Genomic DNA, 21,134 nt, shown 5'->3' on the forward strand with positions numbered 1-21,134 from the left:
ATCGGATAATCGGGGAAAATCGTGGGGAAACGGGTATTCCCGTTTAGCATAAACAGTTATTTAAACGGGTATCGGGCCGGGTATATATATATTTAAATTAAATATATAAATATTATATATATATATATATATATTAAATTAAATTAAATTTATTAATATTATATATATATATAATAATAATTATTTTTAATATTTATCGGGACGGGTATTGGGCCGGGTATCGGGGTGGGGATTACCAAACCCGTCCCCGTCCCCATCTCGATTTAGCATAAACGATTTTTCTCCATCTCCGTCCCCGTTTAACATAAACGATTTTTCTCCGTCCCCGTTTAATTCGGTTTTCAATTTTTCCCGTCAGATTCGAATTTTTTTGCCATCTCTAATTGTGGAGAAATTCAAATTATCACAATATTATATAAAATGTATAATTATAAGTAAAGAAAAAATGATAGTTTATTTATTAAATAATAACGAATAAATCCTAGTTAGTTATATTTATTTATATGCACAAAATATTTTATTTACATGCATATAATAATATAGTATTCCGAAGATTATACTAATTGTCATTATTTCTTTTAATAAATATAATCTTTTTTTTCATTATTTCATTTTGTTTAGATAAAATTTTATTTTTTCATTTATCAATAATAGAGGAAGAAATAACCCAACTGACTTGTCACACAAACAAAGATGTTTTTTCAAGAGATTTTTTTTGAAAGAACGTTATCACGTAGGCACTCCAATAATTTGTATTCCATCCAATAATTTTTCATTATAGACAACCGCAATTTTTCATTGGAAATTGTCATTTATGCATCCATCCAATAATTTGTATTCCCCAAAAATGCATATCTTACAAAATGAATTAAAGATTCCTTACTTCTTTGCCAGAAAAAAAAAAAAAAAACCAAATTCGAGTTGTTGAGTCTTTCGGCAATATTTGAACTCGGGCATCGGGAAAACGACATGCAAATCTCTGACCACATCGCTGGAAGTTGCTCAAAGAGAGAACTAATGTATGCCGGATAATGTTCTTTCGCTACAATACCGATCTAAAATACAGTTTATACACCATGACTGCAGAAAGCATTGGCAAGAATGGAAGTTGTTAGCCAAGTTCCTGGCATCAATAATTACCAGAATTCGGAATAAAAGAATACTGCATATTTAAAAGTTAATTGTCACATTACCAGTCAAGGATCCGGAGATTCTCGGTTTGTTCGGCTGAAAGATTGGAGATGTTTAATTAATTCCTCCTTCAGTGACTCCGGTATTTGTGGAATAAAGGTTGGCTTTGCATCTGCAATCAGCTTCTTCCTGCATAAAAGCAGTGAAGGAATGAACCAAAGTTCTTTTTATGAAACAAAAGCATGACGATAAAGCCAAGTTACTCATATTTGGGATTCAAGTAAGCCCTTTTTCAATTATGTAGGTCTTTAAAAAGTCATATTTCCATAAAAACATTCAGATATGTGTTAAACACGGTGTAATTTACATTCTAGATCATGGAACTTAACTTCAACTTTCATTTAGATCACAAACCTTCAATTCAATAAAATTATAGCACATTTATTATTAATTTATTAAATCACTTGTACTAACACCGTTAAACAATTCTAATGAAAATAACTTAAATTCACATTTTCAATGAACGTGTTTTTCACATATCATCATCAAATATTGTTTAATTGTCAACTTAATTAATTTTTGTTAGAATTTATAAACAAAAAATCAGTTCTTTTTCCTTTTGATTTATTTGAATAAAATGTTTGAGAAAATTCTAACAAATATTATTTAAATTATCAGTTAAACATTACTTGACGATGATATGTGAAATACGTGTTAGGTTAAAGTGTCAATTTAAATTTTTTTTGTTAGAACTATTTAACGTATTAGTATAAATGACTTACTTTACTAATAATAGAAGTTGAATGATCTAATTTGATTGAATTAAAGTTTTGTGATCTAAATGAAAATTGAAGTTAAGTTCCATGTTTTATTATGTAAATTACCCGTTAAACATGAGTGTTCAATATGAACATAATGGTGGAAAAAACAAATATGAATATGAAAATATGAGACTTGGACAGTGCATCTAGCAAAGGAAAGAAAATGAAAGCCATTTTTAATGTTTTAATGAAATAAATGAAATGCACTAAGAAGCTATGTTAACTCAAAATAGGGTTTTGAGTGAGTGTCTATTTCCTTGGAAAATAGGATATGAGTATCAGACAGGGATAAGGAAAAAGAAAAGGTCGAAGCAACTTAACTTGGGGAAGAGTGCCTAAAATTGGTTCATAACATATTTTGACTTCTCTACCTTGACTACCAATTTCACAAAACTGGGTAGCACACCTACATATAATCAATGAGTAATTGTTTCTAAAAAAGATTCAGATAGGTGTTGTGATGAAAACAGAAATATTGTGATTTGTTAAAAAGTGTTAGAAATCAATTTCTTTACTAAAAAGCTATTTGCGCCAAATCCAATCAGCATGGAAATATGAGACTTGGACAGTGCATCTAGCAAAGGAAAGAAAATGAAAGCCATTTTTAATGTTTTAATGAAATAAATGAAATGCACTAGGAAGCTATGTTAACTCAAAATAGGGTTTTGAGTGAGTGTCTATTTCCTTGGAAAATAGGATATGAGTATCAGACAGGGATAAGGAAAAAGAAAAGGTCGAAGCAACTTAACTTGGGGAAGAGTACCTAAAATTGGTTCATGACATATTTTGACTTCTCTACCTTGACTACCAATTTCACAAAACTGGGTAGCACACCTACATATATTCAATGAGTAATTGTTTCTAAAAAAGATTCAGAAAGGTGTTGTGATGAAAACAGAAATATTGTGATTTGTTAAAAAGTGTTAGAAATCAATTTCTTTACTCAAAAGCTATTTGCGCCAAATCCAATCAGCATGGGTTATTCAAAAAAAGAAACTCCATCCTTTCTTTGTAACTAATTTAGATGGGAAATCTACAGCAACTCAAATGCATCAAAAACTAGCCACAACAAAGAACATAAATTCCTAAAGAAAATCAAGCATACTTGAAGTACACATAGAATTAAATTTGCACATATAAGAACGTTACTTAACAGTATAAGAAAGGCTTACTCTAAATCATTGTCACTCTGGGTGCTTCCAGTCTCCTGTGCATATGACTGCTTCTTTGAGTACATGAAATTGTAAACATCAACATACCAGCCACAAGATCGCAAAATTGAAGAAGCTTTGTTTTTCAACCTAGTAAATTTTTACCAGAATCAAACATGTAAAAATAATAATAATAATAAGATGAATAAAAACACAACTTCAGATGAAGTTGAATACAACCCAAGTAATAGGTGAATAGTAAAGAAGTCCTACATAACTTTGACAAGTTAGAGCTGGATAACTACAGCCACATGTGGTAAAGCAAAACACCCTAGTTTGAACTAATTGAACTCACAATTCAAAGACACGTCAGGCATGAAAAACCACAAAAAACAATATATTAAAAGAAAGAGAACCTCTTAAGTCACATAGAGCATGCAACATCTAGATAAAAGGCATCCCTAAAGCAATTGAGATAAAAAGGTAGCTTACATTTCTTTCATCTTTTCAACTTCTGCTCGAGATTGAGCATCCTGGGAAAGCAAAACACAAGATTTTCCCTTTAGCATCGAGAAATCACCAGTGTCTTCTGTTTTCTTTAGCCCTGAGTGATCACACGAGTCTTTCAATTTTCTGTTTCCCCCTACGTTAAAAGAGGAGTCTTTCGGCTTTGTCATTGGAACTGAGTTATCAGAAGACTCATCTGATTTTCTTTTTGGCCCTGATAAATTACAGGAACCTTCAGATATTCTCTTTGTCCCCGAGAAATTACAGGAATTTTCATATTTTCTCTTTGCCCCTGAGACATCAGAATAATCTTCGGATTTTCGCTTTGTCCCTAAAATATCATAAGAATCTTCTGATTTTCTCTTTGGTACTGAAATAGCACAAGAATTTTCTGAACTTTTCTTTCGCCATGAGTTATCAGAGGCATCAGAAAGCGTAGTATCAATCTGCCCTCCGACCGCCATGCTCCTGGTACCATTAACTACAAAAGAATCAGGTTTATTTCCATTGGACCATGCAAATTGTTGGTTATTTCCACCAGCAACAACATCAACTTTTCCAATTTTGTCAGTACCATTCCTGTTCATTGATGACAAAGTGTCTTTCTCATTCTTCTCCATACGAGTTGAATCCATTGAAACTCCATTCACAGCAATGGCCTGAGTCTTATGGAAATCAACTTTTCCATTACTCGTTAGAGGAAGCTTTCTGGGACCAGGCTTTTCAGAAATATTGAATTTCACACGTGGGCTAGAAGACAGTTTTCCAACCTTCCGTGAAGATTGCTCAACACAAGGTTTTGTTTGGACTGGTTTCAATTGAACTGCTTTCAGGATTTTGGATGCCTCACTTCCATTAGAATCATGTGGTTTAACTCCATTTGAAGAAACAGTGGTACCGTGAGACCCTGTCCTTTGGTTAGCACGAGAGAAGAATATATAATTCTCAGACAAGACCTCCTGTAAGGTTGAAAGTGAGACAAAGAATCATTGCAGCAATACCACCTGCCCATTGCATCCTTTACAAATAGAGAACTAAGTCAGTAACTACTCAACATCGGTGGCATTGAAGACACGGGAAAACATAAGCACCTTAATATATGCATAATAATGCCCAGATTCTGGTGAGTATCCCGAGTGCACAATTGTACCAAATAGGTTATACACTGGATGTGGATCCTGTATTGAAAATACTAACAAAATCACAAAAGAAAATAAGAAAAAAGTAATATAGGATATAAGGAATACAACCAGTAGAATAGATTACTTTGTGCAGGATAACAAAGAAAATGTTTTTGAATGCATTAAATTCAATTGGTAGAACCATGCATAAACTTCAACAACCAAAATCATGTAATCTTTGTCAATCACTAACGTTCACTCCAGGGTTTTAAAAAACGGTCTGCGACCGCGATTTCGGCCGCGATATAACGTTTTTCGCCGCCATCCGAGTTACCCGCGATGGCCGCAATCACGGTAAATCCGAAATAACCGAAAAAAAATATAGGATATAAGGAATACAACCAGTAGAATAGATTACTTTGTGCAGGATAACAAAGAAAATGTTTTTGAATGCATTAAATTCAATTGGTAGAACCATGCATAAACTTCAACAACCAAATCATGTAATCTTTGTCAATCACTAACGTTCACTCCAGGGTTTTAAAAAACGGTCTGCGACCGCGATTTCGGCCGCGATATAACGGTTTCGCCGCCATCCGAGTTACCCGCGATGGCCGCAATCACGGTAAATCCGAAATAACCGAAAACGCGACCGCGATTTGAAACCCTGGTTCACCCTCCTTCCTCTAAGGTAATGGTACCAGACTTATTCAACATTGCTAGCAAACCAATGACGTGATTGAAGTAAACGTAATATTTATTTCATAGACCCACAGAGAGTACTAACACAAAAATCATACCCTGTTATATATGACAGATAGTTGAGATATTCAAGACATTATTATCCTAGAAATTCCAAAAGGTAAGCATTGCTAGCAAACACATTGAGATACTATAATTTCCCCCAATCCTTTAGTAAAATAAACACAAGGCAGGTTCATAGCTACTCTACACAAGCAAAAGGAAAGCTCATAAAATGTAATGCTAATATGAAATCTACAGAACTCTGACTGCAGCAAGCAATTAACCTGTCCCACGAAATAAATTATTCGCAAGGAATTCATTTATAACATCTCATCTAGAAATATTATTATTTGACTTTTACTTTTTAAAAAAAAAATATTTGACTTGTAACTCGTACTATATCATTATCATCCACAAAATCAAACTTGGATTCTAGAAGCCGTAGAATGCTGCAAGCCTGCAACTGTAACTTTTTCCGACTGAACAAACTTACATGCAAAGATTAACAACTTAACAAACCTGACTTGCTTTGGACATGAAGGTTGAAAGAATCAAAACTTCATCAAATGTAATTAGCCTATCAATCTTCGCACCAAGTATTCCCTCAAATCTCTGCCACAACAATCTAACAATCATTCGCTTACTCCAAAAATAATGATAATAATAAAGACTAACATAAGCAACTGTAAAATCAGAATGAAAACTTCAATGAAATTCTGTAACTTACCTTCAGTTGAATAACAAGGATATTTGGTGCTTGACATATAGACAGTTGCTTCCTTGCTGCCACCAATTTCTTACAACTAAACAACCATTAGTTTCTCCCTCAAAACAAAATAAATAAATAAGATTAAAAGCAAAGTGTTTAATTAGGATCACTTCAGTTTGTTTCTTTCTCTTGCATTTTTCTATTTGTTTTTTCCTCCTAAAGAGCCGAAATAAAGTCAAAACTATGGATAAAAAGTAACAAAATCTCTAGAAACACCACATACGACAGTAAAATTTTGTTATCTAGAAACACTATATTCCTAGTTTTTTTTTATAGGAACTATATTCCTAGTTTTTAAGTTCTTCTCATCCCTATCCTATTCTTCCAAAGTAAAAGCATGAAACAAAAGCAAACAACAATACATAAACAAGACCCCATTTCATCGTTACTTCTGACACTTATTTATTTTTTTCCAATTTGTTTTCTGATTCTTGAATGGTTATTAACGGGCAAAAAGTTGTACTCTTCAGAAAAAATATTGCTTGTTATTCTAACTGGAAAGCCAAAAAGCAAGTCGCAAAATTAACAATGAAATCATAGCCAAACAAAATAATATCTATGTAATGCAATTAATTGAACTATGAACTTACTTCTCACGCTTGTACTCATATTTTCCATCCAAAGCCTTGATTATGTTCACGAGAAACACTACAAACGGCGGTAAAATTTTGTTCTCTCTAAACACTATATTACTATTTTTTAAGTTCTTTTCCTTCATATCCTATTTCACCAAAGTTTATGCATGTAACAAAAGCAAACAACAATACACCAAAAAACAAGGCACCATTTTATTGTTACTTTTGGCACTACTTTTTCTGTTTGTATTCTGCTTAAATTGATTCTTAAAGGGTAAAAAGTAAACAACATGAAATGCAATATTCTTCAAAAGAATTGTTTATTGTTATTCTAACTTGAAAGCAAAATACCCAAGTTGCAAAACTAACAATGAAACCATACCTAAGCAAACATAATACTGATAATTCAATGAAATTGAAACATGAACTTACTTGTCACACTTGTACTTATTATTTCCATCCAAAACCTCAGGCTTAAAAAACTTGTGCATAGCTTCCTTAAGTGAACCACTGTTCAAAATATCAAGACTAATATCCATAATCTCATCAACTTTATTTGACTCCCCACCACACCCCAAGCACTTAACCTGACTTTGCAGAGCACCCCCGAAGATCTCTTTAACTACAGTATTGCCATTCACTGCTTCGCCCCCGCCTCCCACGCCTTCACTTCCTTTTCGCCGCAATTTCTTTAAACGAAGACAGGTATTATGACAAGCATCGATGACGTACCTCAAGAACTCATGGGCATCCTCTTGTCTGCCGAACCGGAAGTGTTCAGCGAAGATTTTAATGCAGCTTTGGATCTTGGAAGGCGAGTCGAGAGTGAGATCGAGGGTTAAGGAGCGTGCAATCCACGCTTCAAGGATACAAAAGGGGCAGTCACGGGGTTTTTTGGAGGCGGAGGCGTCGCAGGAGGAGGAGTGTTGGGAGCGGAGGCAGAAATTGGCGAGCGGTGGAGTGTAGGTGAGACACTGAAGAACGCTGTTGAGGTAACACGAGTTGCCGAGGTTTCTTAAGCCTAAAGGGGGTCCCTTCTTCCGTTTTTCACTGAGTAGACTCGGCTGCCAAGTCATTTGTAACTCGACAAATCCCATCAACGGCGATGATCCTCCTTCGCCGATCTCTCATCGGACGGCCACCCACACCGCCAGAATCGCATATCCTTCAATTTTTCCGGGAAAATTTGCTCTCAAAATCAAAATTCCCCCTTCTCAAAGGAAATAAGACAAATCGCGAGGGCTCGTTGCTTCAAAAAATATTTTATTTATTTATTTTCAGTTTTCCCTTCTCTTCATCTTCGATTTTGGGTTTTTCTTTTATGTTAAGGGTCCATAGTTTTATTTCTATCGGGCTTTTAGTATTTTGGGCTTACTTATATCTTACGGTCTGGTCGATAATAGAATAAGTTGTGATGGGGAAAAAGATATTTAAAGGTAAAGTAACTATATTTAATAAAATTTAAAGCTAGAAATACAAGCTTTTTTATTTTTAATATATTGGTTTATTTCATATAATGAGATAGTTTCTTTCGATTATTGTTATTTACCTTTAAAAATTTTGATATTAGTGTTAGGTAGTAGAGATTGGCATAACATGTTAATTAGAATAAAGAAATTACTGCATTATTTTATTTAAGTAAAAGTAATACATTAAAAATAAAAATAAAAAATACTGTTTAAATAATAAATAAAATAATCTAAATTTGATATAAATACATAATACTATTATAGAAAAAATTCCCAAGATAGAATTTTGGTAATCTGAGATTTTCAATTTCACCCAAATCATTTTAAAGTAGTATTTATTCAGAAAATTTTAATCATTAATGACACGTATGACGTATCTATAAGCATTGTTGTTTAAATATGAAACCTCTAAAAAAGAACATTTCCTTTTACATTTGAGACCACTAATTCAACTCCATCCAAATTACTATTCAAATGATGGAAATATTTTTATATAAATTTAAGATAATAATCATAAATAACACATATAAAAAAGGATATTTTCATATTTAATGTTATTTTAAACAGTAAAACGAGCTTTAAAGACTAATTAAGTGGCAAATGAAATTTTATTGTTTAAAACCAAACCCGAGTCAAGATGAGCATGGATACTTCTAATTCGATCCGATAAAGCAATGCACATTTAAGACAGAGCAAAAGCAAAAATCATAGTAACACTGTAGTTTAAAATAGTCCAAGTATTTCTTTACAGTTTTTCTACTTTATCTCATCCCAGTAGGGCGCTTTCTCCAAATATAACAACGGATGCTGCAGCTCGATGGTGGCACAAAGAACCCCAAATAATCTGCTGCAGATTCAATTGAAAAACAAGTTAAAACTACGACAAATCTGTAATCGAAAAGTCGGGACATGGTGTTTTTTGCCTGCAGTGTGTGATGAACATTCCGATATAAATAGGGGCAATAAGATTAACTGGTGTTTCCGAGTAGCTCTGATTCTTGTAATTATTTTATACTTTCAACACCATCTTGGCAGATAAGTGTTGCACATAACTATCTGTTTGGATTCGAGGATGTAGTCATCGGAATGGTCTGGGAATCTTGGGAGTTGTCAGAGATATTGCGAGATGCTTCCCTTTTCAACTTGTGATTATTGTATGCCGCCACACCAGCAATGGCTACACGACAATTAAAAAATATCAAATTAATCAAAGAAACAGAAAAGACTGATAGAGTTTATGTCTGAAGTAGATGGTTTCTTCGGAATGCCACAACAAAAGCTAGAAAGTATTCAAAATTTATGACAATACCGACACATGATAACTAGTTACAAGATGAAAATATAATAAAGCCTAGGACTGGATCAGGATAAACCCAGCCAAGAAACTGCCTTTAATGGCATAACTTCGGTACCATCTAAACTTCATGCCATTTTCATAATGAAATGAATGTCTCATGGTACTTCATTGAAACAACCACACATTAACATAAGGCAAGTTAGTGATTAGGTATGTGAGAAAAAGGGGTTGCTAGGTCAGCCAATGTTGAGGCTGATAGTTTAGCTAAGGCTGGTATTGGCTAGTTTACTGTTGGGATTAGCTAATTTAGTCTTTGGGTTGGTTATTGTAAAGGGAGTGTTTATGTTTGTTTTTAAACATTATGTATATTTCGGTTATTAATGAATCCTAAGGCACTCTTTTCCTCCTTCCGCTGATTAAGGAGCACCTTGTGCTCCATTAATCATGAAGGGGTTTTTAACGAGGCCTACTTTCCTATCAAAAAAAAATTCTATAATCCGATAATAATTAAAAACACCTGCTGCTAAGGTACTTTTAAAAATAACCTCAAAGACTGATGTACATCTTTATCCTCCATAATATGAATGGATTGTTGGCTTTTGACTATGTCCTCAAAATGATGTAATAGATAAATGCTCGTTACAAGAGATGAAGATCTAAAAATGAATTAACTTTAAGATACTTACCGATGCCATAACCAAGTAAATTTATGAATGTCAACTTTGTATCTGCAAAGAGAAGGGCAGATACTAAAACAACCACCCAATCCTTGACAACTCCAGCAACACGAATGGTTAGAGCACTAGTGTGAGAGATCACTAGGAAAACTGACAAGTTGAGTGCAAAGGTGCAGAGAGAGTTTAGCGTTAGCACAACAGGCTGAAGGTTCCACATCCTATGAGCATCCATTTTTGGTTTCTCCAGAAAGAGCCAAGGAATAAACAGACAAAGGGCACTGCAAAAGAGACACGAACCTTCAATCCCAACTGGAATTAAATTTGTATATGGGGAAGAAATGGAATGTTGGCAAGAGAATAAAGGATAAATAAGAAGAATGATGTAATAAGTACCTGCAAGGACTAACATAATACATGAGAGATATAGGGTTTAATTTGAGACCCTTTCGCTTAACCAGAATCTCCATGAATATAAGTCTTAAAGATTCTCCAACAACACCACCCATTTGGTAAACAACTCCAATCCAGCTAATATTTATTTCTCCATAAGAAGCCACCAGAACACCAAAGCTTATCACTGACATTATTAAAAGCATTCTGCAGCTCATTACCTCAAGTCCTGCTGCTACTCCAAGGATGAAAACAGACACTGGCACTGAAAGCTCATTCAAGAAAAGTACTGATATCACAATCTTCATATCTGCCATCTAAATAATAGTAATATATAGTAATGTATTTATTGGCACATTCATGACCCTAATTCATGGTGTTTGAATGCCTAGATTTTAATCACGAGTCTAACATCTTTCACAAAATCAAAAGATATTTTACAACATTGAGACAAACTCAATTTATACAGGCATTAGTTACCCACCTGAAACTCAATATAGAGACAATAACAGTTAATCCCTAGTGGTTAAGGCAGAATTAACTTCATCTAACAAGATATAAAAATTTCACTTAACCTAGTGCAGTTCTCACTGTTTTGACTTATCAACAAGTCACACCATTCCCTACTTGACTAGAGTAGCAAAAATAACCTTATTAGTACTATCAAAACAAAAAAACCTTATCAATAAGTCCGATATATGTACACATATAGGCATACACATTATCTCCTACAGGATTTTGCTTCACTTCAAAATCAAGAAAAGGGCCAAGAAACTGAAGCCAGGGATGCTCTTCTATTTCAAAAAACTAATCAGATGAAAACATCATTTTTTTATAGGAATAGGTGGCCTCATTAAAAACCTCCCTCTTAGAGGTCCTTAACCATAAGGTAAGAACCTACTAGCGGAAGGAGGAAAAGAGTGCCAGAATATATTGATTTCTAAAAAGTTACATAAGACTTAAAACAATCCTGCCAATTACATAAAACTTAAACACACTCCTCTAAGTCCTTACTAATAAACACCTCAACTGAATAAAACAATGAAAACTATCACCCAATCCCCTCCTTCGCTAGCAAATCAGCCTCGCAGTTACAACTCCTCGGAATCCACCTCACAATAATCTCATACACAGCAACCATAGACACTAATTCCTTAACAAAATTTGTAAGAAAAGTAGTGATAACTCCGTAAAAATGTCATATTTGGGACCTTTTCACTTAAGTTATTGATTGTCTAAAAGCCCATTTAGGATCATATAGATGCATTTAGGAGCATATAGTTGCATGTGGTGAAATTTTGTTTGTCGCGGCATTTTATTTTGTAATCAATGTTGTATTATGGGGAAGGTGTTTTGGTTAATGATATGCAGGATTTGGGAGCAAGGAAAAGCAAAAGGGAAATGCCATGACATAAGGAGACTACTGAGCAAAATGCGATTGCCGCGACATCTCGGACGGCATTTCTGGGCAGAAAAAGTCAAAGAATATATTTTTAGTAAGAGCCATCTGTCATGGCATAAAAAGTGCTTTCTGCAATCAACATTAAAGGAGGGGCCAGTTACCATCTTTTCACCAACTCTCGCATAAAAGGAATAAACTTTAGGGTGCAAGGATAATTTTAACACAAAACCCTAGGTTCATTCTCCCCTATAAATAGAAGAAGAAGCCTGACTTTTTAAAGAGATTGGGAGATTTTTAGACAGCCGCCAAGAGCCTAAAAATGCGGAGAAAAAGTTCTCTCTTTTTCCCGTCAATCGTTTTTGCAGTGGCATTCTTCCGTTGACATGCTATAGGGAGTGGCGAACTAGGCGTCTGAGAGGAGCTAGATCGCTGGGACTGTTCGTGGTGGCCGAGGGAAGCTCCGACAGTGCACGTCGAAGGCTTTTCCTCCTTCCCTTTGCTCTTTGCTTTCGTTATTTATTATTTGGGTTGTAAGGAACGGATTAACTTGCTTTGTGCTAGCTTATTTCGAACCCCACCATGAACTAATCCTATTTGGTGGGGAGTTTATTTTGGATATTTAAGATTTGCTTTAATGAATGATTGTTTTTCTATGTTATAATCTGTTTTGCTTATGAATTTTAATGTCTTAAGGTTGTAGGAGCTATGAGAGTAGCCATTCTTTAGGTGATTACTTAGTGTTCGAGAGAATGCCTAAGTAGCATATCCTTAGTATTCGAGAGAAACTAGGGAGGAACCACATAAGCAAGGGGTTCTAAATAGTAACTAGGCCTAATCCACCTTAGAGATAAGGCTAGGATTTCATTCGACTAAAAGGAGTTGTGCATGAGCGATAGGTTAGATGTTAATGTTGCCGCAAAAAGGTATTGCCGAGACATATCCTGTTATCTGGACCAATAGGATCCCTGCAGTAGCTAACGCCAATCGGTTTTACCAAGGCATCTTCAATCTGTCGAGTCCCTTAACTAGAGATAGCATAGAAGTAAAACCATTCTGAGAAGTGGACTTAGATTTTCCTAGGTAACTCCCATCACTCATTCTCATAGTAGCTTGTCGTGTGAGGAGTCTAAAGTTCTTATAAGCAAATTCAGTATTTACAGTTTATTTTGCCTTTACATTTTTATTTGATCGCACTACACACAATCCATTTTGCCACAACATATTCATCTGCTACCACATTGCCATCGTTTCATTTCCATATCATCCATTCATTTTGCCACAGCATCATCATTTGTATATATACCATCTCTAACTTTACTTAGGTGACAGAGTAAAATGTCGTGACAAACTTATTTGATTTCCCCCAATCCCTGTGGAGAACGATACTCACTCATCACTTTATTATTTGTTCGATTGTGTATACTTGCACACATATCCGCACCAATTATAGTACTCACAAACAGCGGACAAGTAGGAACTGATACTTGATTTTTAATCCACTCCACAGCTAATTTAGAATCACTTTCCACAATGAGTCTTCCTTTCGATACCCATTATGAGGAAACAAAGGTTTCTATTCCTTTTTTGATAGCTTTCAGCTCTGCTATGATGATTGGATTAGGACCAACATTTTCTTTAAAAGAAAACAGCACAGTCCGATTCCAATCTCTAAGAATACCCCCAATTCCAGCAAACATCCCAACACTACTAACTGCCCCATCCACATTCATCTTAAAAAAATCAGTTGGAGGAGGACCCCAGCAGACCACAGGTCTATTCAAATCTGTAACCTCTGAAAGTTTGTCTGCCAATGAAGGATCACCTATTAAAGAATCCACTTGAATAGAGAGATTAGGAAACTTCGCTAGGAACCATTTCGCTAACTTGAACCGAACTGTGAAAAAAAGAGAGAATTTGTGCATCTTTCCTCTGTAAAAGATAATTTCATTTCTAAACTTCCATAATGACCAAAAGACCGCCCCTGGAATAAACCTCCACATAGCCGAATAAGGCCTCAAATCAGACCATGAACTGAGAAGGGAAGGTGGATCAGAAGGTAAAGCTAATTTAATACCCCAAAAGCCAATAATTATGTTCCACAATTCCCACGTAACCTGGCAGGAAATAAAAAGATGCTGGACAGTTTCTTGCCACTGATTACATAGAGGACATAAAATATCATCCCCTAAAGGGACCCCCCTTTTCTTCAATTCCACTCTCACGCTAGTTTCTTATGTGCAACTTGCCAAAGGAATGTCTCCACTTTTGGAGGGACTAACCCCATCCAAATACATTTGTTCCATGGGAATGATTCCTCATTAGAAGAATAAAAAGATCTTCTGCAAGCTTTTACAGAAAACACCTCACCTAACCCATCCCATAACAAACAATCGTCCAAAGAATCAACAAGTTTTATGTCTTTAAGTTATCCAAAAGTTCAACCAACTGCTCCACTTCCCAATCACAAAGATTCCTTCTAGTCTTGATATTCCACTCCCATCCACTAGAAAAAAAGCTTCCAAAATCAGCCACCTTACCCCCTTTATTTAAAGAGAGGGCAAAAATCCTAGGGAAAACTATTTTCAATGGAAATTCCCCAAGCCAAGTATCAGATGAAAACATCATAATACATACCATCTTTTCACTGCATAACCCCATTAGTCAAACAGCAGACAGGGTTAAGTGTAAATTTATATGGCACATTTGATCAAAATAAATTCAACAAAAAGAATACGTGTATCAAGTGTAATTTGCTCAATGAATTTTGACAACTTACTAATTGCCTTCAGCATTTGTGCAAATGCAACAGATATATACAGATAGGCAGTGTTTCCCAGCCAAAGAGTCATTGCAAACATGGCACCAATTGGGACCACAGATGTTGTGTATCTGTGCATGTTTAACTTCATCAAATTAAGGGTACATTATATAAAAGAATATAATAACATACATAGAATGATGAAGGAATAACAAAGACGAACTCCTGTTCTTAAGATAATCTCAATTAAAGACAAGATGTATGATAATGGTTATATATATATATATATATCAGAATGCTTAGAAAGATATGTTATGACCAAAGAGATGATATGAGTTGTGCAGTGAAAGGGAACTTCAATTTATCATCAGAAAGTTTTTAGCTTTGTCTACTTCACAATATGCTCCCATCTTGCTAACTTTCCAAATCAATTGTAGTTGCATTGGATTCTTGGCTTGTATTTTAACTTTAAGTTTCTAATTTATTCTTTACTAGAATACCCTACTAATATTTTGGTTCTCCATTTACCAATATCAACTGAAACATCAAACTCCAAAAACTGCCTTTCATAATCTTCCATGGAGAAAAGAGAATTGTCATGAGTTCTAAATATTTAGATTGGGGCAGGCAAGTACCAGAACACGAAACATGATTAATCAGAAACCGTGAAATAAATTAAAACAATCATTTACTTTATCTCATCTTTCTATAAATTTTAGAACTTGCTGGAAATGTTTGTCTATTTTCTAGAGTATATGATACCAGAACAATAGAGGACAACCAAACTAGGTTAAAAACTACTTTCTTTTCTAGTAAGAGTCCTATTAAGGTGCTTAAAGAGGAACTAACCCCAACAGAGCCAAGGACTAAGTACCAGCTACACAATGCAATTATTGTAGAGTGAGAAAATAAGAACAAATTTCAGGAATGAGGAAGGTATGGCAGGTTAATGGGCTTCTCCTAATCACCAACAAAAAAAAGAACTATCCCTTTCCAAATTTGTATTGGAGCACCATAATAATCATACATTCCCTAATCTAAAAGAAAATGGCTAGGTCAACAACTTGTTACGAATCTTTGATGCAAGGGATGCACGTAAAGAGACTACATAGTTTAGGAGTTTATTATGATCATTCATGCAATTACAGCTTTTATTTCCAGTTTCAAGTATTTTGGGTTATCGAAGTTATTGAAAATTCTCTGGAAAAAGAGTTACAATTTATCAATTACTTTTAGAAAGTCGTCTATAATGCTATATCATTTCAGTTTATGATTTGCCCGAGTACCAAAAGAAAAAGCAACCAGCTCATTTCTTTCTATTATTTTTCTCCCATATTAACCCTGTTTTCCCACGCTATTTAATATTTTCTTCCCATTCTGTCTAATTTCTCTCTTTCTCTGACTTTTTGTCCTTCTATATTTCTTTTTCCCTTTTTTAATAATTGATCTTCCCCCACGTTTTACTCTCTTTCCCTTTCCCTATTTAGTCACATCTGTATCCTTTAAATTTTCATCAAAGAGCACCAAGGTTATTCATTTGCAATCACCATTAAAGACACTAATGAAACCACCAAGTATATAAACCTGCAGCTAATCATACAAAGTACAAAACTTACAATTCAAGCATCATAAATAAGGTGGTCTGTTACTTACATTTCTAATGTCATTCCATCTTCAACTTTCAAAATCTGGCATGGTAAAAAAGGGCAATCAAGGTTTCCACATAAAGGAAATTCAAAATCATCACTGAATAGCAGTTTACATAAATATATAGTGCTGTGGATTACCTTGAAGCCCTTAGTGAGTATGAAACATAGAACAGAGGAGAAGACCATGTGAAGCAGAGTCAACCCAAGGGGATATGGAAAATTAATTTCCTTTGATGACAAAACCCACTGCAGTTTTCACAGAAAGGGGAGAAGATAAAAAGATAATATCAGCCTTATGAATCAGAACCACAAGAGTTTCTTGTTCTTTGCTATATCAAACGATCATTCCAAAGAGGGAAAATGACGAGCAACACTGAAAATTAATGGATAACATGGTCAAGTTAATAAAACATACAATGTTTGAACTGACAGAGAAAACATTGTATTTGGGTTTGACATTGCCAACACGATTCTGAACTCTCAAGTTTGCACAATCAAGAATGCATAAGGAATAACATAGCTATCAATAGCAATTTTAGCCCAATCACCCGAATGGACCATTTTTCAGACAAAGGTTACAAAGGGTAACAGCATTCATTACCCGTGAGATTCTAAATCTTTATCAGCATATTGCTAACGTAGTATGGAGAATTCAAGCAAACAAGAAGATTACCAAAAAAGTTAAAAGCGTTTCACATTCTTTACCATTTCAAACAACCATTTTATGGCAGAAAAATAACAAGCAACAACTAAAATTTCATGAACAATATGGTCAAACTAACAATACACGAAATATTAAAACTTACACAAAATGCATTACATTTGAAATGAACAACATAGATCTGAACTCTGAAACTGAAAGTTTGGCAGAAGGAATATGCATAATAAGTTAACAGTTACACAGTTATAGACCACTATTAAACCCATTCACCTGAATAGACACCCATTTTCAGGCACATGTAACAAACGATAACAGCCTTTTCATTTTGTCACATGAGGTTCTAAGACTATAAAGGAAATATATCTGCTTGGCATAAAATTGTAAAAAAGCCAAAATTATTGCATCGTCGACCCTAAACTAATAATAATAAGCTACTGGAAGATTATACATTTCAATTAGAGGAATCCAGGTGAATCATTGAACAGAACTAAAACTCTTTTCTATAAAGCAAATTTTCTAAGAAAACTTTGACAAATTCAGCATCAACGTCTTTATCAAATTACAAGCGAAGCATTACCTAATTTTAACACAAAAATCACTATCCAAAAAACATCAGATTACGAGCTTACTTTCGACGGAAAGACAATTCCCTCTAGAATAATTAAGCTGAACATAAAATTATATGTAATCTAATTGATTGAAACTACAAGCATTTCCACCAATGTGAAGTCTAAAACTTAAAACCGTCTGAAATTCACATGAAACTAATAAAAAACGAGAGATCCAAAAGAAAAAGGGAGAAAAGAAAAATCCACTTTGTTGAAGAAGATTTGACCGCTGGAAAGAACGATGTAGAGAATGAGATAAGCGTAGGTAATGATTTCTTCTTTCAATATCTTCTTCTTCACAGGATCTGCCATTGCTGTGGGTCTTCACTTTACTGTTTGTTTAGACTCATTTGCGTATTTGTGTGTGCATATATATATATAATAATAACATTATAAAAGAAGATATTTGATGCAAGTTGAGCATCACTTTTCTTTAAATCTTCGGTACTTGACATTTTCAGATTTCTTTTTCTTTGTTTTCGGGGTAAACTATATATTTACTCACTTAATTATCACATTGGTTCTGTTATGGTCACTCAACTATTATTTTTTTCAACATTATACCTAAAGTTATGTTTTAATTTTGTTTTAATCATCACGATTAAAAAATTAACGACGATGCTAACGTGTCACCATAAAATAACGATATGAAATTATTGAAAATAAAAGATACATTATTTTTGTTTATTTTTAGGGTAAAATACATGTTTAGTACCTAAACTATCAATTTTGTTTCATTTTAATACCTGAACTTTTATTTGTTTTAAAATCATACCTACCATATTCTTTTTGTTTCGTTTTAGTATTCAGCCGTTAAAAACTTAATGAAATTGTTTCACGTGGTATTTTTATGGGTAAATTACATCACTCATCACTTAACTATCTTGAGTGACCAAAATAATAATGAAAAGATAGTTGAGTGATGAGTGATGTAATTTATCCATAAAAGTGTCATGTTGTAACAGTCTCGTTAAGATTTTAATAGCGAGGTACCAAAACGAAATAAAAAATGAACATTAAGTATGATTTTAAACAAATGAAAGTTTAAGTATTAAAATAAAATAAATTAATAATTTAAGTACTAAATTTATAGAATATACTATTTTTAACTATAGGTGATAAAAAAAGAATGTAATATATAATTTTAAAAAAAATAATTGGATAAACGAAAGTCACAGTTGGCTGAACTAATACTTAATTTACACTTGTTTTTATTTCACACCGATTTTGCCGTTGTCTCCGACACTCCGGTTATTGGTTTGGGCCTTTAAAGTCCTTTTTCTTTGGGTCCCATCATACGAGATCCGATAATTAATTAAATTAATTTAAATATTAAAGTAGACTTGAACTTTAATATTCAATAGTCGATTTTGGTTTTAACATTTAAACTATAATTTTAATTTCTATTATTAAAAATTAAGATATGAATAAATTCTATTCATTAAGTATGTCTAAAAAATTATAATTATTTGTAATTATATGTGAGTGTATTTATTAGAATAATAATTATATTTCTCTGCACTCTAAAATATAAATAAAAATTTAAAATATAGAACAAAATCCAAATTATACTTTTTAGTCCCTACGCTATGCTTAAGACGTTAGTTAGTCTATGTGTTTTAATATAATTATTTTTGTAATTCATCCATTAGATTCTAAAATTTCATATTCTCAATTTTTGGAAGAAGAAATGCCCGTCCAGCTCAGTTGGTAGAGCACAAGGCTCTTAACCTTGTGGTCGTGGGATCCAGTCCCACGGAGGGTATTTCATAATTCGGAGGTTTCCACGGAAGCTGCTCTCAACCTGGCGTTGGAGACAGCCTACTATCATACATCCCCTTATCCCATTACATATAGAAAAAAAGGGTCAGCTATATCAATTTTTGGAAGAAAAGAAAAACCTAAATATTAGGTTTAGGTACATTAAAACCACAACTTCCAAGAGATTTATAGCTCCAACTTATTCAATTTCATGTCTTTTATTTAATTATGCACAATTTAGGTGATGAGATGGATAAATGATAAAATAGGAAGAAAAACTGTGAAACACACGAATGACACGTGGTGGAGAGTCGTCCAATTGCTCTAACAAGATTCGGTCTCAAATTCTCACCTCCCAAGGGCCTATCCAATTGAAGAATTCATATGATTTCCCAACACCCCTTTTTTCATGGTTAATTACGTTCTCTACATATCATATTATCTTACTCGAATTATTATATTATACTATTTAAATTTAAATGTAAAATTTATAATATATATATAATATTGAATATTGTATTATATTATTGGCACAATTTCAAAAAATATTTCTAACATTTGATTTGTTTTTATGAATATGAGGTGAATACAAGATAATATATGTTCAAAGATTCTCAATCATGTTGATAATAAACACTCATATTCCTACGTACGCAATGCTTGAACCCAATACCTCAATAGATAACAATAAATTCTTTAACTAATGAGGTCGCTAGATTTATATCTCTAACGTTTTATTAAATATTCACTTTGATCCTTTTTTTGGAACATTTTGACCCTAACAATTTATTTTGGAATAAAAAGACCCTTATATGAATGAAAATCGTTGTTAGCCAACAGTTAATGCTATGAAATAAGAGATATTTTTTCCCTTAAAATGAAACATTGAAAGTCAAAATACTCTAAAAGATATAAGGATTAAAGTGACTATTTGATCAAACGTTAAAAATCTTTTTTCTCTAAAATAAAATATTGGAGCTAAAGTACTCTAAAAAAATTGATTATTTTAATAAACGTTTATAGCTAATTTAAACATTATGCCTATATTATATTATATAAGAGATTATACGTCAGTTGTTTCAGGGAAAGGATTGAAACTTGATAACACAACGAATGGAGATGACCAATGTGAGTGAGTATGAAGCAATTGCAAAGCAAAAATTGCAAAGATGGTGTATGATTAATACACAGGTGTATGATTACTACACATCCGATAACGTTTGATTTTTTCTTTTTCATAAGGTAATATATATTTAAAGATTCACAATCATTTTGATAAAAAAAATGCTCATATTCCTACATATGTAGTGTTCATACCCTTTTTTTTAACCTTTTGACCTTAACATTTCATTTTGGAATAAAAATACCCTTTTATATATGTGGAAACAATTGGTTAACAAACGGTTAATGCTCCGAAATATGAGACTTTTTTTACCTTAAAATGAAATAATGAGAATCAAAATACTAAAAAAATAAGGACAGAAGTGACTATTTGATCAAATATTGGGGGCCTTTTTGCTCTAAAATGAAACCTTAGAGGCCAAAATACTCTAAAATAAAAGAATAAAAATCAAAATAATTATTTTATAAACATTGAGAACTAATTTGAACAGGGAAAAGATTGAAACTTGATAACACAAAGA

At 33.4% G+C, this 21,134-nt stretch overlaps 1 protein-coding gene and 1 pseudogene across 1 annotated transcript; both read right to left on the reverse strand.

Annotated features, from left to right (window-relative positions):
* Nucleotides 1–841: 841 nt before the first annotated feature.
* Nucleotides 842–8,046, reverse strand: LOC120219423 (annotated as a pseudogene).
* Nucleotides 8,047–8,950: 904 nt separating this feature from the next.
* On the reverse strand, nt 8,951–18,057 carry LOC120219425 (probable sugar phosphate/phosphate translocator At3g14410). The gene is made up of 7 exons (XM_039216238.1): nt 17,938–18,057; nt 16,600–16,707; nt 16,466–16,500; nt 14,831–14,943; nt 10,656–10,917; nt 10,272–10,540; nt 8,951–9,465 (listed from the first exon to the last, which is right to left on the reverse strand). The coding sequence occupies exons 1-7, from the start codon at nt 18,040–18,042 to the stop codon at nt 9,341–9,343; spliced, it is 1,017 nt and encodes a 338-aa protein (XP_039072169.1). The 5' UTR covers nt 18,043–18,057; the 3' UTR covers nt 8,951–9,340.
* Nucleotides 18,058–21,134: the final 3,077 nt, after the last annotated feature.

Source organism: Hibiscus syriacus, unplaced genomic scaffold (assembly GCF_006381635.1).
Source record: "Hibiscus syriacus cultivar Baekdansim isolate YM2019G1 unplaced genomic scaffold, ASM638163v2 tig00110206_pilon, whole genome shotgun sequence".
In the NCBI taxonomy this organism is placed as follows: Eukaryota; Viridiplantae; Streptophyta; class Magnoliopsida; order Malvales; family Malvaceae; genus Hibiscus; species Hibiscus syriacus.

What these genes read in the sequence shown, in the direction of transcription:
- LOC120219425 (XM_039216238.1), bottom strand. Translation starts at nt 18,042, where the DNA reads ATGGCAGATCCTGTGAAGAAGAAGATATTGAAAGAAGAAATCATTACC. An exon ending in GATGGAATGACATTAGAAAT is followed by an intron (nt 14,944 to 16,465) that starts GTAAGTAACAGA and finishes AAACATGCACAG; the next exon opens with ATACACAACATCTGTGGTCC. An exon ending in TATTATGTTAGTCCTTGCAG is followed by an intron (nt 10,541 to 10,655) that starts GTACTTATTACA and finishes TCTCTTTTGCAG; the next exon opens with TGCCCTTTGTCTGTTTATTC.